The sequence below is a fragment of the Panthera onca genome, chromosome C2 (genome assembly GCF_046562875.1).
Source record: "Panthera onca isolate mPanOnc1 chromosome C2, mPanOnc1 haplotype 2, whole genome shotgun sequence".
Lineage (NCBI taxonomy): Eukaryota > Metazoa > Chordata > Mammalia > Carnivora > Felidae > Panthera > Panthera onca.
Genome location: NC_138347.1, coordinates 152,327,781 through 152,354,937, shown reverse-complemented (window position 1 = coordinate 152,354,937; position 27,157 = coordinate 152,327,781). Strand labels below are relative to the sequence as shown.

Here is a 27,157-nt window from a genome sequence, read left to right as displayed (position 1 = left end):
CCAGCCATCAGGAGGGGACACGTTGTGGGGGGCTGTCCCCAACAGTGTGCACGAAGAGGCCGTGAGAGCAGAGAAGTCCTTCCGGGCACCGGAGGGCTGATGGGATAATGTCATCATTCCCAGCCTTTAAAGAATTTTTGGTGCAAAACCACACAGAGTTACTTATCCTCTTAGCAAAAGCTTAAGAGCAGCTATCAAACCTGTCTTGCGAGCTCTGCTGGGCACCTTCCAAATAAGATTACGTAAACGAACATGCTTGCAACCAGAAAGGGCTGCACAAACACGAGGCATCTTTCTCCCCCGGCTGTGGTGTGGAGTGCCTCGTGTTCTTAGGGGACTTGCTTCTGTAACTCTGTTACCTTCATAAATTCATCCGTGTGAATTAGCGTAGCTATTCGTCGTTCGTTCTCACTGCACTGGAGTATTCCATCACGTGCTTGTGCTACGATCGACTTCTCTGGTCTCCTGTGGTGTAGGTTTGCTCTTGCCGGTTCAGTATTAGGAACCGTGGGCTGCTGTCAGTCTTGTAAATGTCCGTGGCTGATTCTTCCTCATTTCGTCTCTTCTGTGTAACAGGTGTTGGTAGTAAAGTGACAACCTGAGTACGGATTTTGTTTCTAGAGCCTGTTGCGTTTGGCTAGCACAGCGTTTAGTTATTCAGTCAAATACCTCTGCCCGAGCGGGTGCCGGTGCTGCCTTACTCTGGCCTCATGCGCTCGGTTACTCCCTTCTGGCCCTGCAGGCATTTCCACCGTTGGCCCCTGAGCCTATAGGCTCTACCTCTTTTTCTAGTAATCAACGTTTAAAATCCAACATAGGGGGCGCCTGGGTGGCTCAGTCGGCTAAGCTCAGACCACGATGACACAGTTTGTGAGTTCCAGCCCTGCACGGGGCATGCTGCTGTCAGCGCAGGGCCCACTTCAGATCCTCTGTCTCCGTCTCTCTCTCCCCATCATGTGCGCTTGCACACGTGCTCTCTTTCTCTCTCAAAAATTAACAAACGTTTAAAAAATTTCTCAAAACAGATACTCACATTTATTGCTTTTGATCAGTGTTTAGAATTTATATTCTGCTCAGTGGTGATGGTTTCCATTGAAAGACATTATGTTCCCTCTCTACTCTCCTGTCTTTACCTCCCATTTTCCAGTTCCAGAAATGTTACTGTTCAGTGTGCATTATGCATCAATAATTACTTAAATTATACACTTGGTTGCTTTCTTTGATTACCGCTATTTATTAGATCACACATCTAAGCGGTTTTGTATTTGTATTTCATCTTTGCTTCAGGACATCCTTGACCCTTCTTTCATGTAGATGTGGGAGTGTGGGGGATGCTCTCAGACTGTATGAAAATACTTCAATTTTGCTTTCACACTCAAATAATACTTAACTGACTGAGCCACCCAAGTTCCCATTGTCTCAAAATAAATAAACTTTAAAACAAAACAAAACAATGTTTTGTCCTCTTCTGACTTTTAGTGTTGCCAGTGAGAGGCCCATCTGAATGGTATTTTTGTCTCAGCAGAATCTTCTAGAATCTTTTCTTAGGGTTTTGAAATCTCTCAGTTAAAGTTTAGGTCTCAGCCTTCTTCCTTCATTGTGGTGAGCGCTCATTTCATTAGAATATATCTGACATTTTCTAGCTTGAGGAAATTTATCACATTATTTCTCTGATGATTTCTTTCCCTTCATTTTCTCTGTTCTTTTTACTAGAATTCATATTGACTGGTGGTTTTCAACAGAGGCAGTTTTGCCCCCCAGAGGGTATTTGACAATATCTGGAGACCTTTTTGGTGTCGCAGACGGGGAGTGCTGCTGTCGTGGGCAGAGGCCGGGGTGCCACCGCCCATTCCACAGTGCACATGCCAGCCCTCCACAGCAAAGAATTATCCAGTCCGAATGCCACCTGTGCCGAGGTTGAGACACCCTGTACTGGACCAGCTGTTGGCCCTCTGGCCCTAATTTCGCTTTGCTTTGTTTCATCACAGAACTTGTCACTATCATGCTCTATTTTCTAATTTATCTACCTGTTTATGGTCTGTCCTTTCTCAACTAGAAGGTGAGCTCCCTGAGAGGAAAGGTCTCCTCTGTCTTGTTAGACCACCTGTTCCCACCTCTTAAACCACTCCCCGGTGGTAACTGGGCTCTCCCTAAATATTTGTAGAATTAATAACTAAAAGGATACTTTTCTCAACTGTCTTGGCTGTGGGTTCACAGTACTGAATGAGTAATTGGGTCTCAGTCTAGACAGCAAGCCTGGGTTCCTGTTCAAGTGCAAGATCCCTTCTTAGCCCCGTGCCCCCCACCCACGCCCCACCTACCCCAGCAGGAGGGCAGCCTAGAGAGGCTGTGACAGTAGATGGGGTGACAACAGACACCAGATTTTTTTTTTTAAGTTTTTATTTATTTATTTTGAGAGAGACAGAGACAATGCGAATCGGGGAGGGGCAGAGAGAGAGAGGGAGAGAGAGAATCCCAAGCAGACTGCACAGTCAGTGCAGAGCTCGATGCAGGGCTCGAACTCACAAAACCACTGGATCGTGACCTGAGCAGAAACCAAGAGTCCAACACTTAACCGACTGAGCCACCCAGGCTCCCTGACCACAGGCAGATTTAAGTTGAATCTTCTAAGCATTGTACAAGCTTAGAAGCTGGAGTCCTCTCTACAAAGGCTCTCCACATGCCGCAATCAGCAGGATTTTTTATTCTGCTTAGAAGGTGAATGTAGGGTATTTCTCTGATGGGTGCGTGTCTGTCCCTTTTCACGTCTGCCCTGGCAGCTCAATGTTACTCAAGTTCAGCTTTTCCTCAGGCCCTCCAGGCACCCTCTGCAGGTACCACCTCTGGAGGGCAGGTCTTTAGCTTGAGGTCAGGTGCTGCTGCTGCTCATTGGAAGCGGGGAGACAGAGAGGCTGAGTCTCACATTTCTGAAATCATTGGCCTACTCTCAGTGCATCCCCGCCGACACTTGACATTAAGCACCTTTGAATCTTTCGTAATCTGATGGATGGAAACTAGTATCCCAGTGTTGGTTTAATTTGTGTTTATTTTCATTAATAACGAGTTTGAACAGCTTTTGTAACTTTGGTTCTTCTCTCTGTGAATTGGCTGGTTATATCCTTCATCATTTTCCCCGTATTGTATTTCCCTTCTTATTCTTTTTTTTTAATTAATTTTTTTAACAATTTATTTATTTTGCGAGACAGAGACAGAGCGTGAGCAGGGGAAGGCAGAGAGAGGAAGACACGAAATCCAAAGCAGGCTCCAGGCTCTGAGCTGTCAGCTCAGAGCCCAACACAGGGCTCGAACCCATGAACTATGAGATCATGACCTGAGCCAAAGTCGGATGCTTCGAACACTTAGATCCTTGTCTGCTTTCTGTGTTGCAGACATCTCCTGTCACTTGTCTGTTAACCTTATTTATAGTGTCGGCAACTGAACAAAATTTTGATTAAATGAAACCCACCAATTTTTCATCTTAAATTTTATGCTTTTGAGACATTGTTTAAGACGTTTTACCATTGCCACAGAAGTGTTTTTTATTTTATTTTATTTTTTTTACATTTTGTACTGTTAGTGTAACTTCCACATTTAGGACTCTGATCCATCTGGAGTTCACCTTTATGAATGGTGTAAATTGGGTTCTGGCTTAATTTTTTTTCATATGGTGACTCAGTTCTCTTTTCCTGTGTTATCTGTAGTGCCCTCTTTATCATTTATCAGGTTTTTATACATACATGAGTCTCTCAGGGCAGCTGCGTGGCTCAGTCAGTTACACGTCTGACTCTTATACCGACTCAGGTCATGATCTCACAGTCGTGGGATTAAGCCCCACATCGGGCTCAGCACTGAGCATGGAGCCTTAAGATTCTCTCTCCCTCTTTCTCTGCTCCTCTCTCCCCTAGTACTCTCTAACTCGCTCAAAATAAATAAACAGCCAAAAAAAAAAAAAAAAGAAACCTTTCTACATGGGTCTGTCTCCACACCCCCTTTTCCACTCCACTGGCTTATTGGTCTGTTCTTGGGACAAACTATTATGTACTGCGGTTTTGTAGTTGTATTAGTTGTCCAGAGCTGCGTAACACAGACTGGACAAAATATTTATTTTCTCAGAACCCTGGAGGCTAAAAATCTGAGGTCAAGGTGTCAGCGGGGTTGGTTTTCCTGAGGTCTCTCTCCTCGGCTTACAGATGCCTGTGACTTGACATGGTTTTCCCTTGTGTGTCCTTCTCATAAGGACAGTAGCCATGTTGGATTAGAGCCCAACCTAGTGGCCTCATTTTATTTATTTGTTTTTTTAAATTTTTTTTTTTTTTTTTAACGTTTATTTATTTTTGGGACAGAGAGAGACAGAGCATGAACGGGGGAGGGGCAGAGAGAGAGGGAGACACAGAATTGGAAGCAGGCTCCAGGCTCTGAGCCATCAGCCCAGAGCCCGACGCGGGGCTCGAACCCATGGGCCGCGAAATCGTGACCTGAGCTGAAGTCGGACGCCCAACCGACTGAGCCACCCAGGCGCCCCTATTTGTTTTTTTAAATTTACATCCAAGTTAGCATATAGTGCAATAATGACTTCAGGAGTAGATTCCAGTGATTCATACCCTATGTATAACACCCAGTGCTCATCCCTTAATAAGTGACCTCCTTAATGCCCATCACCCATTTAGCCCATCCCCCTCCCACGACCCCTCCAGCAACCCTGTTTGTTCTCTATATTTAAGAGTCTCTTATGTTTTGTCCCCCTCCTTGTTTTTATATTATTTTTGCTCCCTTCCCTTATGTTCATCTGTATCTTAAATTCCTCATATCAGTGAAATCATGTAATATCTGTATTTCTCTGACGAATTTCTCTTAGCATAATACTCTTTAGTTCCATCCACGTAGTTGTAAATGATAAGATTTCATTCTTTTAGATTGCTAAGTAATACTCCATTGTATATATACCACATCTTCTCTATCCATTCATCCATCTATGGATGTTTGGGCTCTTTCCATATTTTGGCTATTGTCAATAGCGCTGCTATAAACACTAAGGTGCATGGACCCCTTTGAAACAGCATACCTGTATCCCTTGGAGAAATACCTAGTTGTGCAGTTGCTGGGTCATAAGGTAGTCCTATTTTTAAGTTTTTTCCGCTATTTTCCACACTATTTTCCAGAGTGGCTGCACCAGTTTGCATTACTACCAGCCATGCAAAAGAAATCTTCTTTCTCTGCATTCTTGCCAATGTCTGTTGTTGCCTGAGTTGTTAATGTTAGCCATTCTGACAGGTGTGAGGTGGTATCTCATTGTGGTTTTGATTTGTATTTCCCTGATGATGAGTGAGGTTGAGCCTTTTTTCATGTGTCGGTTGGCCATCTGGATGTCTTCCTTGGAGAAGTGTCTATTCTTGTCTTTTGCCCATTTCTTCACTGGATTATTTGTTTTTTGGGTGTTGAGTTTGGTAAGTTCTTTATAGATTTTGGATACTAACCCTTTATCTGCTATGTTGTTTGCAAACATTTTCTCCCATACCATCGGTTGCCTTTCAGTTTTGCTGATTGTTTCCTTTGTTGTGCAGAAGCTTTTTATTTTGATGAGGTCCCAATAGTTCATTTTTGCTTTTGTTTCCCTTGCCTCCGGAGATGTGTTGAGTAAGAAGTTGCTGCGGCCAAGGTCAAAGAGGTTTTTCCTTCTTTCTCCTTGAGGATTTTGATGGCTTCCTGTCTTACATTTAGGTCTTTCATCCATTTTGAATTTATTTTTGGATATGGTGTAAGAAAGTGGTCCAGGTTCATTCTTCTTCACGCCTCTGCCCAGTTTTCCCAGCACCATTTGCTGAAGAGACTGTCTTTATTCCATTGGATGTTCTTTCCTGCTTTGTCAAAGATTAGTTGGCCATATGTTTGTGGGTCCATTTCTAGGTTCTCTGTTCCGTTGATCTGAGTGTCTGTTTTGGTGCCAGTACCATACTGTCTTGATGAGTACAGCTTTGTAATACAGCTTGAAGTCTGGGATTGTGATGCCTCCAGCTTTAATTTTCTTTTTCAGGATTGCTTTGGCTATTCAGCGTCTTTAATGGTTCCATACAAATTTTAGGATTGTTTGTTCTAGCCCTGTGAAGAATGCTGGTGTTATTTTGATAGGGATTGCATTGAATATGTAGATTGCTTTGGGTAGTATCAACATTTTAACAATATTTATTCTTCCAATCCATGAGCATGGAGCATTTTTCTGTTTTTTTGTGTGTGTCTTCTTCAATTTCTTTCATAAGCTTTCTATAGTTTTCAGTGTATAGATTTTTCACCTCCTTGGTTAGGTTTATTCCTAGGTATTTTATGGTTTTTGGTGCAGTTGTAAATGGGGTCGATTCCTTGATTTCTCTTTCTGTTGCTTCATTATTGGCATATACAAATGCAACCAATTTCTGTGCATTCACTGTATATCCTGCAACTTTGCTGAATTCATGGACCAGTTCTAGCAGTTTTTTGGTGGAATCTTTTGGGTTTTCCATATAGAGTATCATGTCATCTGCAAAGAGTGAAAGTTTGACTTCCTTCTTGCCGATTTGGATGCCTTTTATTACTTTGTGTTGTCTGATCGCTGAGGCTAGGACTTAAGTACTATGTTGAATAACAGTGGCGAGAGTGGACATCCCTGTCATGTTCCTGACCTTAGATGGAAAGCTCTCAGTTTGTCCCCATTGAGGATGATATTCGTGGTAGGTCTTTCATATGACTTTTAAGATCTTGAAGTATGATCCTTCTATCCTTACTGTCTTGAGGGTTTTTATCAAGAAAGGATGCTGTATTTTGTCAAATGCTTTCTCTGCATCTATCGAGAGGATCATGTGGTTCTTATGCTTTCTTTTATTAGTGTGATGTATCACGATGATTGATTTGCAGGTATTGAACCACCCCTGCAGCCCAGGAATAAATCCCACTTGATCGTGGTGAATAATTCTTTTAATGTATTTTTAGATCTGGTTGGCTAGTATCTTGTTGAGGATTTTTGCATCCATGTTCATCAGGGAAGTTGGTCTGTAGTTCTCCTTTTTAGTGGGGTTTTTGGTTTTGGAAAAAAGGTAATGCTGGCTTCATAGAATGAGTTTGGGAGTTTTCCTTCCATTTCTATTTTTTGGAACAGCTTCAAAAGAATAGGTGTTAACTCTTCTTTAAATGTTTGGTAGAATTCCCCTGGAAAGCCATCTGTCCCTGGACTCTTGTTTTTTTTGGGAGGTTTTTGATTACTAATTCAATTTCTTTACTGGTTATGGGTCTTCAAATTTTCTATTTCTTCTTGTTTCAGTTTTGGTAGTTTATATGTTTCCAGGAATTTGTCAATTTCTTCCAGCTTGCCCATTTTATTGGCGTATAATGCTGATAATATTCTCTTATTATTGTTTGTATCTCTGAAGTGTTGGTTGTGATCTCTCCTCTTTCATTCATGATTTTATTTATTTGGGTCCTTTTTTTTTTTTTCTTTTCTTTTTGATCAAACTGGCTAGGGGTTTATCAATCTTGTTAATTCTTTTAAACATGGTTCTTTGAAGCTGGTTTCATTGTTCTGTTCTACTGTTTTTTGGGTTTCGATAGCATTGATTTCTGCTCTAATCCTTATTATTTACTGTCTTCTGCTAGTTTTGGGTTTTATTTGCTGTTCTTTTTCCAGCTCTTTCAGGTGTATGGTTAGGTTGTGCATCTGAGACCTTTCTTCCTTCTTTAGGAAGGTCTGGATTGCTATATACTTTACTCTTATGACCGCCTTTGCTGCATCCCAGAGGTTTTGGGTTGTGGTGTTATCATTTTCATTGGCTTCCATTACTTTCTTTTATTATTTTTTAACAGTTTTTTTTTTAATTTTTTTTAACGTTTTTTATTTATTTTTGAGACAGAGAGAGACAGAGCATGAATGGGGGAAGGGCAGAGAGAGAGGGAAACAGAATCGGAAGCAGGCTCCAGGCTCTGAGCCATCAGCCCAGAGCCCGACGCGGAGCTCGAACTCATGGACCATGAGATCGTGACCTGAGCTGAAGTCGGACGCTTAACCGACTGAGCCACCCAGGCGCCCCGGCTTCCATTACTTTTTAATTTCTTCTTTAACTTCCTGGTTAACCCATTCATTCTTTAGTAGGATATTCTTTAGTCTCCAAGTATTTGTTGTCTTAACAAGTTTTTTCTTGTGGTTGATTTTGAGTTTCATAGTATTGTGGTCTGAAAATATGCACGATATGATCTTGATCTTTTTGAGGGTTGATTTGTGTCCCAGTATGTGATCCATTCTGGAGAATGTTCCTTGTGCACTCAAGAAGAATTTGTATTCTGCTGCTATAGGATGAAATGTTCTGAATATATCTGTTAAGTCCATCTGGTCCAGTGTGTCATTCAAAGCCATTGTTTCCTTGTTGATTTTCTGTTTAGGTGATCTGTCCATTGTTGTAAGTGGAGTGTTAAAGTCCCCTACTATTATGGTATTATTATCAATGAGTTTCTGTAGGTTTGCGATTAATTGATTTATATATTTGGGTACTCCCATATTTGTAACATCTTTGTTTACAATTGTTAGATCTTCTTGGTGGATAGACCCCTTAATTATGATATAATGCCCTTCTTCATCTTTTGTTACAGTCTTTACTTTAAAATCTAGGTTGTCTGATATAAGTATGGCTACTCTGGCTTTCTTTTGGTGACCATTAGCATGGTATATGGTTCTCCGTTCCCTTACTTTCAATCTGAAGGTGTCTTTAGGTCTAAAATGGGTCTCTTGTAAATAACATATAGATGGATCTTGTTTTCTTATCCATTCCGTTACCCTGTGTCTTCTGATTGGAGTGCTTAGTCCACTGAAATTTAGAGTGAGTACTGAAAGATATGAATTTATTGCCATTATGTTGCCTGTAGAGTTGGAGTTTCTGGTGGTGTTCTCTGGTCCTTTCTAGCCTTTGTTGCTTTTGTTCTTTTTTTTTTTTCTTTTCATCTTTTCTCCCCTCAGAGAGTCCCCCTTAACATTTCTTGCAGGGCTGTTTTAATGGTCACAACTCCTTTAGTTCTTGTTTGTCTGGGAGACTTTTTATCTCTCCTTCTATTTTGAATGACAGCCTTGCTGTATAAAGAATTCTTGGTTGCAGGGGCATCTGGGTGGCTCAGTTGGTTGAGTGTCCAACTTCAGCTCAGGTCGTGATCTCATTGTCTGTGGGTTCCAGCCTCGCATTGGGCTCTGTGCTGACAGTGCAGAGCCTGGAGCCTGATTTGGATTCTGTGTCTCCCTCTCTCTCTGACCTCCCATCTCTGGGTTCCATCCCTCCCATCCCTCCTCATGCTCTGTCTCTCTCCATCTCTCAAAAATGAATAAACGTTAAAAAAATCATTTTAAAAAGAATTCTTGGTTCCATATTTTTCTGATTCAGCACATTGAATATATCCTGCCACTCCTTTCTGGTCTGCCAAGTTGCTGTGGATAGGTCTGCTGCGAACCTGATCTGTCTTCCCTTGTAGATTAAGGACTTTTTTCTCTTTCTGCTTTCATGATTCTTTCCTTGCCTAAGTATTTTGTGAGTTAGACTATGATATGCCTTGTTGATGGTTGGATTTTGTTGAATCTAATGGGAGTTCTCTGTGCTTCCTGGATTTTGATGTCTGTGTGTTTACCCAGATTGGAAAGTTTTCCACTATGGTTTGCTCACATAAACCTTCTACCCCTTTTTCTCTTTCTTCATCTTCTGGGACCCCTATGAGTCAGATATTATTCCTTTTTAATGAGTCACTGAGTTCACTAATTCTTATATCGTGCTCTTTTGCCTCACTTTCCCTCTTTTTTTCTGCTTCATTATTCTTCATAAGTTTGTCTTCTATATTGCTGATTCATTGCTCTGCTTCTTCCATCCTTGCCGCCATGGCATCGATCTGAGATTTCATCTTAGTTATAGCATTTTTAATTTCATCCTGACTAGAGTTTACTCCTTTTATCTCCCCAGAAAGGGACTCGATGCTTTTTTCAACCCCAGCTACTATTCTTATTATTGTGATTCTAAATTCTGGTTCAGGCTTCTTGCTTGTATCTGTGTTAAGTCCCTGGCTGTCATTTTGTCCTGTTTTTTCTTTTCGGGTTAATTCCTCTGTTTCATCATTTTGAAGGAAAAAAAGGAATTAATAAAGAAAAAAAATTAAAAATTAAAAAAACATATAAAAAACTAATAAAGGATGCTAGATCCTAGGTGTGTTTTGGTCTGGTTGTTTAAAGCTTGATAGATTAGAGAAAAAAGGGAAAGATAAGAAAAGGAAAAACGGGGGAGGGGGAGAAAGCTTTTGAAAGTTTAAAAAAATACAATAAAATAGAATAAAATGAAATGATGAAGGTAAAAATAGAATTTAAAAATTTACAAAGAAGTAAAAAATATAGTAGAGAAAAATCTTTTTTATAAAAACAGAAAATAAGGGGTGCTTGGGTGGCTCAGTTGGTTAAGCAACCAACGTCAGCTCAGGTCATGATCTCACAGTTCGTAGGTTTGGGCCTGACGTCGGGCTCTGTGCTGACAGCTCAGAGCCTAGAGCCTGCTTCAGGTTCTGTGTCTCCCTTCTCTCTGCCCCTCCCCTGCTCGTGTTTTGTCTGTCTCTCTCAAAAATAAATAACAAAAATTAAGAAAAGTCCAATTGGAATTTTTATTTAGGATGCAATGAATTTATAGATTAATTTGCAAAAAAAAAAATAACACTTCTATGATATTAATTCAAACCCATCCAAGACCATGGAATATCTTTTAATTTACTTAGATATTCCCTTTTGTACTTTATTTTTTTTTTTAATGTTTATTAATTTTTGAGAGAGAGAGAAAAAGCATGAGCAGGGGCGGGGCAGAGAGAGGGAGACGTAGAATCCGAAGCATGCTTCAGGCTCCCAGCTGTCAGCACAGTCTGACATCAGGCTCGAACTCACAAACTGTGAGATCGTGACCTGAGCTGAAGTTGGAGGCTTAACCCACTGAGCCCCCCAGGCACCCCTCCTTTTTGTACTTTAATAACAGTTTCAATTTCTTTCCTCATAGAGACTTTTGAATTTTTTGCTAAAGTATATCCTCACTAGATTACATTTCTGGTTGCCAATGTGAATGGTAATTTATTTTCTATCACATTTACTAATTGATTATTGCTAAAAATGCCATTGATTATTGTATATGGCAGCCTTATTACACTTTAATTGGTTTGCTTATTTAAAATTCTTCCAATTAGATAGTTTATTGTCTGTAAATAATGGTAGTTTTTTTTCTGTTTTTTTCAATCCTTAAATATTTATTTATTTATTTATTTATTTATCTTATAGGTATGGCTAACATAACTAGTACTATGTAACAGTGTACTAGATAGTATGAGTCTTTGTTTTGTTCCTACTATTAGTTATCTATTGCTGTGTAACAAATTACCTCAAGACTTAGAAACTTAGGGGCGCCTGGGTGGCTCAGTCAGTTGAGCGTCTGACTTTGGCTCAGGTCATGATCTCATAGTTTGTGAGCTCAAGCCCCACATCAGGCTCTCTGCTGTCAGCTCAGAGCCTGCTTCGGATCCTCTGTTTCCCTCTCTACCCCTCCCCTGCTCACTCGCTCTCTCTCTGTCAAAAATAAATAAACATTAAAGAAAATATTTTTTAAAAGACTTAGCAGCTTCAAAAAACAATGAGCATTTATTATCTTGCATGGTTTCTGTGGGTCAAGAATTTGGGATTAGCATAATTTAGTAGTTCTGGCTGAGGTCTCTTATAAGGTTGAAGTCAGTATGTCATCTGGGGCTGCAGTCGTCTGAAGGCTCGACTGCAGTAGTCATCTGAAGTAGTCATCTGAAGGCTTGAATGAGTAGGATCTCCTTTCCAGGTGGCCAGCTCACATTGTTATTGACAGGAAGCTGCAATTCCTCACCCTGTAGACATCTCCAGGGGACTGCTTGAATGTCTTCATGACATGGCAATTAGTAGCACCCAAAGCGAGGGATCCAAGAGTGATCTATAATAGAAGCCTCAGTGTCCTTTATGACCTAGACTTGGAACTCACACTCCACATTTTACACAATATCCCACTGGCCACATGAGTCAGCCTTACTGAATGTGAGAGGGAATGACATGACAGTAAAAATATCTGGAGGCAGGGGTCATTTGGAATCCATTTTTGGGGGTCTGAGAGACACAGCAGTCTTAAAGAAGATACTTCTGTTTTGTTAAGAGTGATGTTTGTTGTAAATTTTGGATATCTGGCCTTTATTAATTTAAGTATGTTCCCTTCTCTTCCTGGTTTGTTGAGAGATTCTGTTCTTTAATGATAAAAAATGAAGACAGAGGTCAGTGGGACAGCAGCCTGACAAGCAAATTGCTTCTGACAAACCTGCGGGGCACCTGGGTGGCTCAGTCAGTTTAGCGTCTGACTCTTGATTTTGGCTCATGTCATGATCCCTGGATCATGGGATTGAGCCCCAAGTTGGGCTCCATGCTGAGCATGGAGCCTACTTAGGATTCTCTCTCTCTCTCTCTCTCTCTCTCTCTCTCTTTCTCTCTCTCTCTCTCTGTCTCTCTCTCTAAAAATTAAGGGAAAAAAAGTTTAGTTGTGACAAACCTGCATGGACAGAGCCAGCTTTGGATCTCTCCTTGAGTCCTGTGTGATGAACAAGAGGCATTGGCCCAACACAAGCCCTTCTTGGCTAAAGAACTCTGGAAAACAATATTTTTTGCCTTGGGGAGATTGTTGCATCCATTCAGGTTTTTCTTTTTCCTTGCAGTGCCCAAGACAAAGATTTTGGCCACTGGAGGGGCATCTCACAACAGAGACATCTTACAGGTATGTGCTGATAGCAGGCTAAACAGAAGGGCCTCTTCCATGTCAGTTATTTCTAAGACCCAGACACTGGTCTAGTAAGGACTTCCTCTTCCCACTCTTGCAAATGTCTGACCATCAGGCTACCACATCATAAGGCTGTCAGTATCTTACTGGGACGTTGAGCATTTTTTGATATAGCCTGAGGCTGTATCAACTATTGACTTGCAAGATACCTGTCTTAGGTAAGGTTCTCTTGAAGAAGAGCCTGAAATGGGAATTCGAAGGGGGTTGTTGAGAAGGTGCTCCCAGAAGAAAGAGAGTGAGGGGTGCAGGTAGGGCAGGCGGAAAAGATAAGCAAGAATCTGGTTTTGGCTCTAGCTCTATCCCATAGGAAAGATCTGAAACATGATCTGTATGGCAGACATGGTTCCACCTTGGGTAAGGGACCAAGTGGCTACCCTGGAGAGAGGTGAGAACAACCCTCCTAGGAGGGGCAGCCTCTGTTCAGCTGAGAACAATTCCTTTGAGGAGGGGCAGCTGTGAGTCATTAGCAGCTGATACTCACAGCATCTGGGGGAAGGATGCACACCAGTCCAGTAACGGGATCCAGATGGGGCATCAGTGGCATTCACTATATCATCTCTGGTCAACTAAGACTCCCAAGTCTTTTCCATGTGAACTCCTCTTGGTATAGGTCCTCCATTTTAAATTTATAAAATTTATTTTTGGGACCTAAATGGGAAATTTTACCCTTTTCCCTATAAAACATGCCTTTGTTAGTTTGGGTTTGTTTGGGCTTGTTGATATTAGTCTGATACCCAGCCATCTCCACCTTGGCCATTGGCTAAGCATACTTCCTAAATCTTCCTTCTTGTCTTTGATAAAATGGTTAAATAGTGCAGGGACAACCTGGAGAGCTGTGGCCCTCCACTAGAGATGTCCCCCCAGGTCATCCTGACTCTATTATTACCAGGGTGGTATGGCCAACTATACTTCTTTAAGGCAGTAGAGGTGGACTGGAAGGCATCTGAAGACACATGAGGAAAGAGAGCCTAGAAAATGCATGTCAGTGGGGTGCCTGGGTGGCTTTGGATATTGGATCTCCCTCTCTCTGCCCCTCCCTCGCTTGTGCTCGCTCTCAAGTAAATAAACTTTAAAAGGGGGGTGGCGCCTGCGTGATTCCTTGGTTAAGCATCTAAGTTTGGCTAAGGTCATGATCTTGTGGTTTGTGAGTTTGAGCCCCGCCTTGGGCCCTGTGCAGACAGCTCAGAACCTGGAGCCTGCTTTTGATTCTGTGTCTTCTGCCCCTCTCCTGTTCATGTTCCATCAATCTCTCTCTCTCTCTCTCTCTCTCTGTCAAAAATTAAAAAGGAAGGAAGGAAGGAAGGAAGGAAGGAAGGAAGGAAGGAAGGAAGGAAGGAAAAAAATAAGGCAAAATGCATACCAAAGTGTTTGTATTCCTTCTGAGAAACAACTTACGACATTAAGAACCTCTGTCATTTCCAGGTACTTGCGGATGTGTTTGGCGCCCCAGTGTATGTCATAGACACTGCCAACTCTGCCTGTGTGGGCTCTGCGTACCGAGCTTTCCATGGTAGGTCGATGGATGGGGAACAGAGGCTTCTGGAAGAGTTGGGGCACTGGCTGGGCTGAGGAGGATAGAAAGGGGTGATGGGCAATCCCAGTCTTAAGGACATTAGAGTCTTGAGCTTTAGTTTCATTTTTCTCCCTCCTAGCAGGTGAGAACCAACCCAAACCTTTTGTTCCTTTATTCCATTCTTAAAAAAAACAGGGAAAGAAAAGTAGGTTCCTAACTGAACGAGGCTTGGTCACAGTCGGGTTCAGCACAGGGACATTGGGAAAGGACACAGGACGTGCTTGAGGGCGCATGGGCAGGGGTCTAGACGGCTGGTGGGCAGGAGAGGTGGATGAAGTCCAGAGCCATTATTTTCAGCAAATGCAGGAAGTGGAGACAAAGATGAAATTCAGAGCCAAGAAGTCCAGTACCCTGGACAGCTCCACAGGGGACCATCTATGCGATGGCGGCCTCTCTGAAACTCAGGATAATGAAAGAATCTCCCTCATCTAGGCGGGTTCTTGTGGGAGCAGTCCATGCCCACAGTGGCCCCATTTAGTCAGTTTGTCCTGTCCTCTGCCTGCTCGGACTGCTCTTCCAGCTCCATTTACCTCAAGGGCTCTCTTCCCTCTAGCGGTTCCATTCTTCGGGCATTTACTCTGAACTTTTTAACACACCTATTTAAACTTACTTTTTTCTGTCAACACCGAGAATTAATCAGGGACTAGATCCTTCTCTTAATAATTAACTACTTACTCCTTTCTCCCTTCCCTCTCCACCCTGCCCACCTCAGCCCACATCATACCACCTCCTGTGTCAAGATCACTGGGCAGTTTATTTCCAGGTTATTTTATTAATTAAACTTCTTTTCATGTTGGCTTTTATTTGCACCTCCCTATGAACTTCTCTTTCTCTCTCTTTGAATTCCCTGTAGTTTCTTTCTTCTTTTTCTCTTCTTTGATAGTTTTGTTGGAATATACAACCTAGATAAGTTTAAGAAGAAATTCAGTAGGTGATCATTTTGGAAGCCTTACATGTCCAGCATGGACTTTTTTTCCCTCTCCAAAAGAATGCTACCTTGGCTAGGCAAAGGACCCCAACTTCAAAATACTTCTCCTTAGCGTCTTGAAAATACTGTTCCATAATCTTTCGGCATTTAGTGTTGCCCATGAGAAGCCTGGGGCCTACTTCCTGCTCCTTCTGCTGCTGAAGCAGGAAAGGAGCTGCCTACTTCGTTTCTTATTTTTCCTTTTCTTTGCCTATTTTGTTGCCAGAGGTCACCTGGGGTACTGCCCCACTCTACCCTCCAAAACCAGAGCCTGAGCTAAGTCCTAGCATACCAGCCCTCACCCTGACGTGTATCAGCCACTTCATGTCTATTTTCCCCAGCTGCATCCAGGATGAACCTCACACATAGCCAGTCTCTGGGTGAGTGGAGAGGGGACCAGTGTCTTTTGATTGGTCTCCGTGCTGGCCTCCCCACCACTCATCCCATTCCCCGTTCCCCTGCAGCTCTGAGCTGGGATATCCCAGCATCTGGTTGGAAACTGGGCCACATGTCTTCACTGGACCCTCCCTCACTTATGGTGGTCCTGAGTTTCCCTGTCAATCTGATTCTACTTCTTAAATTGCCTAGAAAGTCCTCACTTTTCTTGTCCACCTATGGCAGCCTTTCCTCTTTTCCAGGCCTGCACTCATTTACTTGGTGAGCATTTATTGAGTGCTTCGGGTATGCAGGTGTGTGCTAGGCACCAGGGCTCTTGTGGAGACCCAGTCCCTGGCCTCGCAGAGCTTGGGCTCAGCAAAGGAGGGACCTTGAATCTGTAGCCAGAAATGGTAAGAAGTGCTCCGTGGACAGCAGATGGTACTTAGGGGTGGAGGGTCAGGGAGCCTCCAAACAGGTGACATTTTTAGCTGCAGCTTATCTGAGGAGAAGGGCATAGGTCCATAAAGAGAGGAGATAGGAACACCTTACATGAAAGGTGAAAGTAAAGGCTCTGAAGCAGGAAGAATTGTAAGAAGCCTGGGATGGCTTCAATGCGGTGAGTCATGAGAGTGGAGGCTTGTGAGAGAGGAGGGGCAGGCAAGCCCTCCTCTTCTGTCAGGTGCCAGGTGTTAGCTGCCCTGCTGTGACACATGCTGTCACAGTGAACAAGACAAACTAGGGCCTGTTGGGGAGAGGTCTGCATGTGAAATTTCCCCTCTCCCTCTCTCTCTCTCTCTCTCTCTCTCTCTTTTAAATGTTTATTTATTTTTGAGAGAGAGAGAGACAGAGTCAAGCAGGGGAGGGACACAGAGAGAGGGAGACACAGAATCCAAAGCAGGCTCCACGCTCTGAGTTGTCAGCACAGAGCCTGACACAGAGCTCAAACTCACAAAGCACGCACTCATGACCTGAGCTGAATTTGGAGGCTTAACCGACTGAGCCACCCAGGCACCCCTTCCCTTATCTCATTTTATTTTATTGTATTGTATTGTATTGTATTGTATTTATTTATTTATTTATTTATTTATTTATTTATTTATTTTTTATTTTTTATTTTTTTTAATGTTTATTTTTGAGAGAGACAGAGACAGAGCACGAGCAGGGGAGGGGCAGAGAGAGACGGAGACACAGAATCTGAAGCAGGCTCCAGGCTCCAAGCTGTCAGCACAGAGCCTGACACGGGGCTTGAACTCACGAACCGTGAGATCCTGACCTGAGCCCGAAGTTGGACGCTTAACCAACTGAGCCACCTAAGCACATCTCTTCTCCCTTTTTTTAAAACAGTTTTGTTGAAGCACAATTTATATGACATGAAAGTCACCCAACTTTAAGTGCACAGCTCAGTGATTTTTTAGTCAGTTGATTGAGTTGTGCTACCATCACCATAATCCAGTTTTAAAATATTGTATCACCCCAGAGATAAAATGTTATTTTCAGTTAATGTCTTCATTTGCAACATGCACTGATGTGAAATGAGCTTTTCTTCTAGGCCTTGCAGCTGGAACAGACGTGCCCTTTTCAGAGGTTGTGAAGTTAGCCCCACCTCCCAGATTAGCTGCTACCCCAACCCCAGGAGCTTCTCAGGTGAGACACCATCAGAATTTGGTCAGAGCCTTTGCGTCGTGAAAACCAACTCTAGTTAATCCAGTTAGTCCTGAACAACACAGGTTGAGGGGCGCCAGTCCTCTGGCAGAGATGAAAATGCACATATAACTTTTGACTCCCCAAAAACTTAACCACTAATCTCTGAAGCTGAGATTACTCTTTGGAGTTTAACCCAGTTGGGGTGAGGGGGCCGGGCCTTTATACCTCATGTTGATCGATCTCTGCATGCAAGCCACCCCAGGATGGGGTAAGGCAGCTCTCTGTAGCCAAAGCAAACCCCAGTGGGGACTGTCAGCTGAGGGCTGGGAGAATAAGTTCTTCATTCCTGAAGGGCAGTCTGTGTGGTATGCCAGGCCATCCGTGACACCTGTGTTCCTGCTTGCAGAAGGTTCCTGCAGCCTAGGAGCAGGGCCGCGCAGACGGGGCGTTATTTCTCATCTAGCAGGCAGCGTGAGCTTCTTGCTTGCATCAGATTTCCTTGGCCCTGAAGTGCCATGGGATGATGTGGGGTGGGCTCAGGAGCATCCAGAGCACATGCTGTGTCTGTGTCACAACCGAGTGACCCCAAGGTTAGGAAACTCGCAAGTTATAAAGGAGCTGAAAGCCTATCTGCCCAACCTTTGACCCCAAGGGAGACATTATCTGTACTATCCTGGTCAGCAAGTAAGTTTTCCCTCTTCTCTAGAGGGTGGCTCTGTCTCTGTCTTCCAAGGCTGTTTGCTGTGTAAATAACAAAAAGGTAGTCTGCAAAAAAAGCTGTCTCCTTGGGGCGCCTGGGTGGCTCAGTCGGTTGAGCGTCTGGCTTCGGCTCAGGTCATGATCTCGCAGTCCGTGAGTTCGGGCCCCACGTCGGGCTCTGTGCTGGCAGCTTGGAGCCTGGAGCCCCCTTCAGATTCTGTGTCTCTCTCTCTCTCTCTCTCTCTCTCTCTCTCTCTCTGCCCCTCCCCCACTCATGCTCTGTCTCTTTCTCTCTGTCAAAAGTAAACATTTAAAAAAAATGTTTTAAAAAGAAAGAAAGAAAAGCTGTCTCCAGACATATAGAAACACCATGGAGAATTGTCTCCCAACATATCTGGGAGCAGAAGCTCACAGTTTACAGGTGACAGAGAACCCACACATATAGATGTGCCCACGCTTCTATTACTTTGTCCTTACGTTGTGTGCCCTTACCTTTAAGAGCCAGCTCAGTGTAATAGAAAGACCCTAAACTGATATAAAGGGCCTTTGGGTTCTGATTCTTATCCTGAATTCCCCTCACCATGTAACCTTGAACGGCACTTCTCATCTCTGAACCTGTTTCTTCGTCTGTGGAGTGGGGACAATATCTGTCCTCCCTACTTTTTATTATTATTATTATTTTAGGGAAAGAGAGAGAACCTTAAGCTGAGTGTGAAGGCTGATGAGGGGCTCAATCCCAGGACCCTGGGATCGTGACCTGATCCGAAATCAACAGCTGGAGGCTCAACCAACTGAGCCATCCAGGCACCCCTGGGTTGCCTACTTTTAACCTACTAATTGTGAGGCTTAAAAAGGGTCCTTGACTATAATGGCTTGATTATATAACAAGAAGTCTGAAGGTAGTTGCCAGGGTTGATTTAGTGGTTCAGCAATGTCAGACAGAGTATGCAAGCAGGGGAGGGGCAGAGAGAGAGGGAGACACAGAATCCGAAGCAGGCTCCAGGCCCTGAGCTGCCAGCACAGAGCCCGACTCGGGGCTCAAACTCATGAACCGCGAGATCACGACCTGAGCCGAAGTCAGATGCGTAACTGACTGAGCCACCCGGGTGCCCAAGGAACCCTTTACTCTTACACCCAAGTGTAACCTCAGAATCCTTCATAACACCAGGTGTCGCAAGCAGCAACAGTCCGTGATTGTTGGTGTCATGACCTATTTGAGGACCGGTTAGTAAACTCGTTGGGAGCGGGAGGTGCTCTATGGCACCTAGTTGGTTGTGCTCCAGTGGAAACACAAAACTGTAACTATTTTCTCTCGGCTCGGCTGGATATTGCAGTTTCCTCTTCCGAGAGGAGATCGAAGCTCCCCTTGAGTTCTCTGTCAACTTCACAGAGCTGCTCCCGAAGCACCGAGAGTGGGCCGTGGTTGCATAATCAATTACTAAAATACCGGACTTTGGAGCTAATTAGGCCAAGAGGTGTGGTTGGCATAAGCCAGTGGTGGTGCTTGTGAGTCTCAAGAAACTCTGGGTCCCTTGGTCGTAAGTGTCGCTTGTCTGGAAGACAACATGTGCTCACCTGAAATGCACCTGCCCTTCTCAGGCGAGGCTTAAAGAGCCACGGGTGAAAACAGCTTAAAAAAAAAAAGGAATGAAGGTTAAGAATGTGGGGTTGTGTTTCTGGCTCTTTTTCCCGTGTTGGCTTTTGGTTTTGGTTTATTACACAGCATACTGTATATGTAATTTTGTAGCCCACTTAAAAAAAAAAAACACTACAGCACAACATGAGTGTGTTTGTATTCTTAAAACTGAGCATGCCTTAAAACAGGGCACCTGGGTGGCTCAGTCCGTTAAGTGTCCGACTTTGGCTCAGGTCGTGATCTCGCTGTTTGTGGGTTCAAGCCCCGCGTCAGGCTCTGTGCTGACAGCTTAGAGCCTGGAGCCTGCTTCGGATTCTGTCTCCCTCTCTCTCTGCCCTCCCCCACTCGTGCTCTGTCTCTGTCTCTCTCTCTCTCTCACAAAAATAATGTAAAAAAAAAACAAAAACAAAAAAACGGAGCATACACATTATTGTTAATGACTGCATGATATTCTATGTGGCTATTGAACCGATAGTTTCTTTTAAGGTTATTTATTTTGAGAGAGAAAACACACAGAGGGGAGGGGCAGAGAGTGAGAGGGAGATAGAGAATCCCAAGTAGGCTCCGTGCTATCAGCACAGAACCCACAAGGGGCTCCAACTGTGAGAGCCTGACCTGAGCTGAAATCAAGAGTCGGACACTGAACCTCCTGAGCCACCCCGGTGCCCCCCAGTAATTTACTTGAGCATTTAATATGTCTTAGAACAGTTGCTTCTAGGTTTTCAATTATTATAATTGCAATTATGTGAGTAAAAGGTTAACAAAACCTTCTATTCTGCATGAAAGTTTGAACTTGGGTTGACTTTCTACCTCTGTTTCCTTTGAGACAATAAAAATGGAATGTCAACAGCATTACTAGGCCACACATTGCTTATGTTAAAAGTGACCTTCAATTAAGGCACTGCACCTGGAGTGGGAAAACCATATACACCTGACGGGAAGTCGTTCGTAGGGCTTCCCTCAGTACAGTGACTTCTCAGGGGCATGTCTCTTGCCTATGGAGTTGTTCAAAGAGATACTCCTGTGGTAGGAGGTTCCAGAGCCAGGGTGGTTCGTGCACCTGTATGGTGTGGGTTCCATCTCCTCGCGCCTGAGCTGTAACATGGGGGTCAGGGAGGAGAGACGGCAGGGAGACCCTTTCCTGGACACTTGTGCAGACTGCTGTAAGGACCGCTGCATGGTCTTTCGCTGAAGAGGTCCACCTGCAGCCACTGTGCCGACAGGTACGTTTCTCCAGTGTATCCTTTTGAGGGCCAGCGTGTGGCCTGTGGTATTCTTAGGGGACTGGCCGTTTAGTGGTGTCTAAGAAGACCCTCAGTAGGCCTGGCCCCCCACACGTAGGATTTCCTTAGGAGAACTTTGCAGAAGTAGAGTAACTGGGTCAAAGGCTGTGGGCATTTTTATGCCCTTTGATACCAGCGTGCGGTCAAGTTGGTTTCCGGAAGGGCTGCACGACCGACTTCACCAGCTCTGGGAAGAGACCCCGAGACAGCATTACCAGGGACCTGGAATTTTAAAAAATGTTGTAAACCTGGTAACGGAAATTGTTTGTTCGTCCTAATTTGCCTTTTTAAAAAACCTTAGGCTGCAGGTTTGAGTACTACTAGCTTTTTCCTCTTTTGCGAATTGATGCTTCCTTTCTTTTGCCCTGCACAGAAGCCTCAATTACAAGTAAATGGGGTATTAAGTTTTAAAACTGTAAGTTGCAGAGAGATGTAAGAGGCACCTCCCCCTCCCCAGTCTAACCAGCTCTTTCTGCCCCTCCAGGTCTACGAGGCCCTCCTTCCACGATACGCCAAGCTTGAGCAGAGAATCCTGTCGCCGACCCAGGGGCCTCCTGAGAGAATTCCTCAGGCCCAGGCACCCCTGTTAACCCTGCCTGCCCAGACTCACTGATCCCGCCTCGAGACGTGCTCCTGGACAGCAGGGATCCTCCTCCTTGTTCTAAGTGACTGTGCCTGCCCACCTTGCACTGCTCCAGTCCGGCCCCGGACCACCTAAACCCAAGGGACTTTTATGTACAGGGACTTAAATCAGCAGAATGGGGGAAACAAAGCCATCCCTCATCCCTTGACCCCAGCACCCCCTTCTCCAACTCGGACTCTTTGGCCACTCCTCCCCAAACTGCAACCCACAGCCACCCCCGCCCCATACCATGACCCCGCTATCCCATTTCACCACCCCCCCAGCCCTGACTCCCTTCTTTCAGTGTCTGAATGGCCTCCTAGTTTCTTCCTTTCTTGTCTTCCCCATGCTTACTCCTCCGTCAAGGTTTCTCCCTTCTGTCCTTCCAGCATCTGCCCCTCATCCTACGTGAGCTCTTCTTCCTCCCCGTGCCCACCTGCTGAAACTCACTACCTCCCACCCAAAGAGTTTGACACACCTGATGACCGTGCTTCCTGTCCCCTCCCATCAGCTCTCCCCACCAGTTGCCTGACTCCCTGGCACACCAGGCCACTTGGAGGGCCCCTCTCCCAGGTAGTACAGGGTAGCACCTCCCTCCCTCCGTCCCTTCCTTCAGGGAGAATTTCTCAAATTCTGGATTTTTTGATTCTATTTCTGTGGTGTCGTTTGACATGTTCTCTGTCTTCTATATTTCCTGAAGATTGGTGGTTGGATCCAATACAGAGTTCCTCACCCTCAGTACTATTGACATTTGGGACTGGATAAGTTTTGGTTGTGGGGGGCAGCAGTATCACTGGCGTCTACCTGCCAGATGCCAGTGTCACCCTCTCCCCGAGTCGTGACAATCCAAAATGTCTCCAGACGTGGCCAGATACCTCCTGGTGGGGATGGGGAGGCCAAATTGCCCCTCGTTCATAACCACTGACTTAAGAGACTCGATCACACACGATGCAATTTTCCTTTTTGTGTCAGACAACCAGGACGGTGTTGTGTTCTTCCATCAGGAGGCACGTAATGTCTGGTTTTCTCTCACTGTCGTGATGTTCATCCCCAGGTCCATCAGCTGACTAGGGATCCAGTTTTCTTAGTCTTCTTCATTTATGACCTGGCATTCTTCTATGTGAGACATTCCCCATCCAGTTACCCAGTGGTGGTGTTTATATAGGAGAGGCCGAATAAATAGATTCTTCCCGGTGTTCACTAGTGTTCAAAATAATGGGTTAATCCCCAGGCATCCTCTAACAGCAACTAGATATTTTTTTCAGTGTCAATCTGATGCATTTAGCGTATTTTATGTGTTTTAATCCATTGGGGTAATTATTTCTGTCCTTGCCTTCTGTTGTTAGCCATTCTCTCCAGCTCTTCTGCTTCCCTGATGTTTCATTCCTTCTTTCCTTACTGATACTTCTGCTCTGTTTACCCCTTAATTCCTGCTGGGCCCCAAATCTCTGTCCTCATCCTTTTTTCTCACCCATTCTGTCCTCTGGTTAGATGATTTCATCTATTCTTGGGTTTCAACCACTGTTTCCATACCAGGAACCTCCAGATCTATGTTTCCATCCAGAACTCTCCTTGGAGTCTACCAGCATTCTCACAGGGGTACTTCAGACTCCACTTATCTTCCCTTGCCCTTCCCCCAACCTCCTCCTCTCATGTTGCTGTTTCAGTGAATTGGAATCACCATGCATCCATGCATTCAGGAACCCAACCCCCAAATGCAGATATCCTCTCTCTTTCCCACGTCAGATGAGTCACAGGTGAGTTTGGTTATTCCTCTGGTAACTCCTAAAGCAGTTCCTTTCTCTCCATCCCCCCTGTTTTACCTTGGACCCCTTTATACCTTGCTCAAATTATGACAAGAGCCTACATAGAAAATCCTCTGTGATCTGCTTCTACAGAATCCCCCAGAGATTACCTCTGCTGCAGGCCCTCACCTAAATTGGGACTTCAGTGAAACCAGGCTCCTTGTGGTCTCACCCAGAGTGGAAAAAGGCTGCAGAGCAGGTCTGAGACCCGGTGGGTTAGAGCAGTAGATAGGGGGGAGTCAAAAGGAAGAGGTTTGCAAAATGAATGGGGCCGGCAGCATTTCTGAGAGAGATGAAGTCATCTCAAAAGGAAGTGGTGTCCTTAGCAGGCTTGGTGGATGAGAGGAAGAAGAAAGCAGAAAGCTGAGGGTGACAGCCTGTCAACAGCAAGTCGATTCAAAGGAAAACGGGCAACTTCCCAACCCCTGCTACCTACACTTGACTTATTAAAGAAATTTTACAACATTGACCAACAGAAAAAGGCTCTCTTAGACCAAGAAACAGAGAAAGGCGGTCAACCCATTTCCCATTTTACCTCTGCCCCCATAGAGTTGTCTGTCATTGCAAGCATGTCAACATAAATAGAAAAGGGAACTTACCACATAGACATATGTAGGAAGAAAACAAAGTGAGAATCGATTTTTCAAGCTGATGAAATACTCCAAAATAAAGAGAACGAAAGAGAGTAAAGGACAAATACGGTAAATTGTAACAACCCTCCGGTGTGAGCTTTAAAAGAAGTTTCAGTGCAAGTGCAGATGTGAAAGAATATCACAGGTCAGAGCATTTAAAACTCGGAATGAAAATGAAGGTTCAACAGGCATGTGTGTGAAGAGAGAACTGATCAAGCTTGGGAAAGGATTTGAACAAAAAAGCATCATAGGAATGAAGACTAAATTACAACATATTCAAATAAAAGTCGAGATGTCTTCAAGATATAGAAGATAGGAATGATGAAAGCTAAGACAGCAAAGGATAGAGAGGAAGAGCTGACAAAGTCCAGAAGGAAAAGGATCAGTAAAGTAACAGGTAAAATGGGAGCTTCTGGAAGCTACCAAAAGAGAAGACAGTGGAATTGGTTTTTTTTTTTTTTTTAATTTTTTGATTATTTTTTAGTATAATTTATTGTCAAATTGGCTAACATACAGTGTGTACAAGGCGCTCTTGGTTTTGGGGTAGATTCCCATGGTTCATCACTTCCATACAATACCCAGTGCTCATCCCAGTGAGTGCCCTCCTCAGTGTGATCGCCCGCTTTCCCCTCTCCCCCAACCCCCCCCCCATCAACCCTCAGTTTGTTCTCTATATTTAGGAGTCTCTTATGGTTTGCCTCCCTCCCTCTCTGTAACTATTTTTTCCCCTTCCTTTCCCCATGGTCTTCTGTTAAGTTTCTCAAGATAGTGGAATTGGCTAATACTTAAACTGCCCCTGGAAGTTTCTGAAAAGCAAAAGATGTGAATCTTTATCTTGAAAGGGCCCCTTTTTGTTACATGGAAAATTGACCCAGAATGATCAACTGAGACATATCCTAGCAAACTGCTACACTTTGAAGGTGAGGAAAAAACCCATCTAGTCCAAAAGAGCTAGTTTCTTACAAAGGAAAGGTCAGGTTGGCATCAGATTTCTCAAAAAAAGAAAGTACAGGGGAGCAACATTTTCAAGAAGTTTAAAGAAAAAAACTGAACTAAGAATAAGTGTTTTGTATCAAGCTAAGCTGTCCTTTAAGTATCAAGGATATATCGAAGTTAGAATCATGTGAGAGCTCAAGAAATAGTGTACTTGTAACCCTGAAGGACCTTACTAAAAGACATGCTTCAACCAACTACGAGATGATTGGGGGACTTCAGCAAAATGACTGATGGTGAGCCTTGAGTGTCTTTAGTTTCAGATCTAAGACCAAAATAAAAGTGGAGATAAGGGTAGAAGAATAGTATCAAGTGGTATATGCTTTGACAAGGTAGAAATAACAATGAAATAGGGGCGCCTGGGTGGCTTGGTCGGTTAAGCGTCCGACTTCAGCTCAGGTCATGATCTCACTGTCCGTGAGTTTGAGCCCCGCGTCGGGCTCTGTGCTGACAGCTCAGATCCTGGAGCCTGTTTCAGATTCTGTGTCTCCCTCTCTCTCTGCCCCTCCCCCTGTTCATGCTCTGTCTCTCTCTGTCTCAAAAATAAATAAACGTTAAAAAAAAAAACAACAATGAAATAAATGAAAAAGAAGGGAGAAAGGACAATACAAAGACGTCTGTGTTGCAAAGGCAACGTACAAGGCAAAGTATCATTTAAAGTTGACAAAGCAAATAGTTGGGACTTAAGTAAGAAAAAGACTAAAAATTATATAAAGGTAATAGTGTATTATGAAGATAATCACCAAAATAAAAATAGAAATCTCCCTCAATGTCCGAAGAAACAATAGTAAAAACAATAAATCACATAGTGAAAAACATATGGTGAATATAGTATATACACACAGTAGTATAACAAGCATAGAGTCAAATTAGTAAAGGACTCAACTCATCTATTAAAAGTTCAAAAATGGGCAAAGGGAAAAAAAGAGGTAAACCAAGAAATACTATAGAGAATAAATGAGGTTACCAGAGGGGAGTTGGATGGGGAGATGGGTGAAGTCGGTGATGGGGATTAAGGAGTGCAGTTGTGATGAGCACTGGGTGATGTATGGAAGTGTTGAACACTATATTGTACACCTGAAATTAATATTACACTGTATGTTAACACATTTAAATAAAAACTTTGAGAAAAGTTCAGGTTGGGGAGCACCTGGGTGGCTCAGTCAGTTAAGCATCCAACTCGAGTTTGGCTCAGGTCATGATCTCATGGTTTGTGGGTTCAGGCCCCGAGTAGGGCTCTGTGCTGACAGTGTGGAGCCTGCTTGGGATTCTCTCTTCCTCTCTCTCTGCCCCTCTCCCTTGTTCATGCTTTCTCTTGCTCAAAAGTCTATTTAAACTTGAGGCCTCACTTTTTTCAAAAAGTTTCAGATTAGCTCACAAACCAACATCATATTATCTTATTTACAAGAGACACACTTAAAACAATTGGTCCACAAAGGCTAAAAATTAGAGAGCTGGGCAAAAATATACCAGGCAGATACAAATCATAAAAAGCAAGATTGCAATATTGCTATTTGACAAAAGTAGAAGCCAGGAGAAAATTAGACAAAGAAGGGCACTATAATGCTAAAGGCCACAGTTCACAATGAAGGTATGTTATGAATGTTACAGCCTCAGCTATTTCTTTTGTCAACGTTAAATGATTTTCTTTGATTTCACCTATAGATTCCAACAATCTATATATCTTCTGAATATATATTGAACTTTGCACCTAATAAGGAATAATAATAAATAATAGAGAATATATTATTCTCACAAAAACTGGTAATTTATTATATCACAAAGATATCTATAATTGCCGCAAAATAGGGAGAATACAATCTTCTTTAATCACAATGCCATAAAATGAGAATAAAATATATGTGTTTTTAATGCTTATTTTTGAGAGAGACAGAGCATGAGCTGGGGAGGGGCAGAGAAAGAGGGAGACAGTACCCGAAGCAGGCTCCAAGTTCCAAGCACAGAGCCCCATGCGGGGCTCGAACCCATGGACCATGAGATCATGACCTGAGCTAAGTCTGATGCTCAACCGACTGAGCCACCCAGGCACCTCAATAAAATATATTCC

The 27,157-nt window shown here is 43.6% G+C and overlaps 1 protein-coding gene across 2 annotated transcripts in view; it reads left to right on the top strand.

Annotated features, from left to right (window-relative positions):
• Nucleotides 1-26,833, top strand: part of XYLB (xylulokinase) — a 60,262-nt gene extending 33,429 nt beyond the window's left edge. Inside the window, exons 16-19 of one of the 2 annotated variants that reach the window (XM_060638267.3) lie at nt 12,736-12,794; nt 14,280-14,367; nt 17,325-17,419; nt 21,522-26,833. In XM_060638267.3, the coding sequence (XP_060494250.1) occupies nt 12,736-12,794; nt 14,280-14,367; nt 17,325-17,419; nt 21,522-21,650 (371 nt within the window). In that variant the 3' untranslated portion in view covers nt 21,651-26,833. The remainder of the gene's footprint in view (nt 1-12,735; nt 12,795-14,279; nt 14,368-17,324; nt 17,420-21,521) is intronic. The other variant, XM_060638269.3, reaches the window with a different exon arrangement.
• Nucleotides 26,834-27,157: the final 324 nt, after the last annotated feature.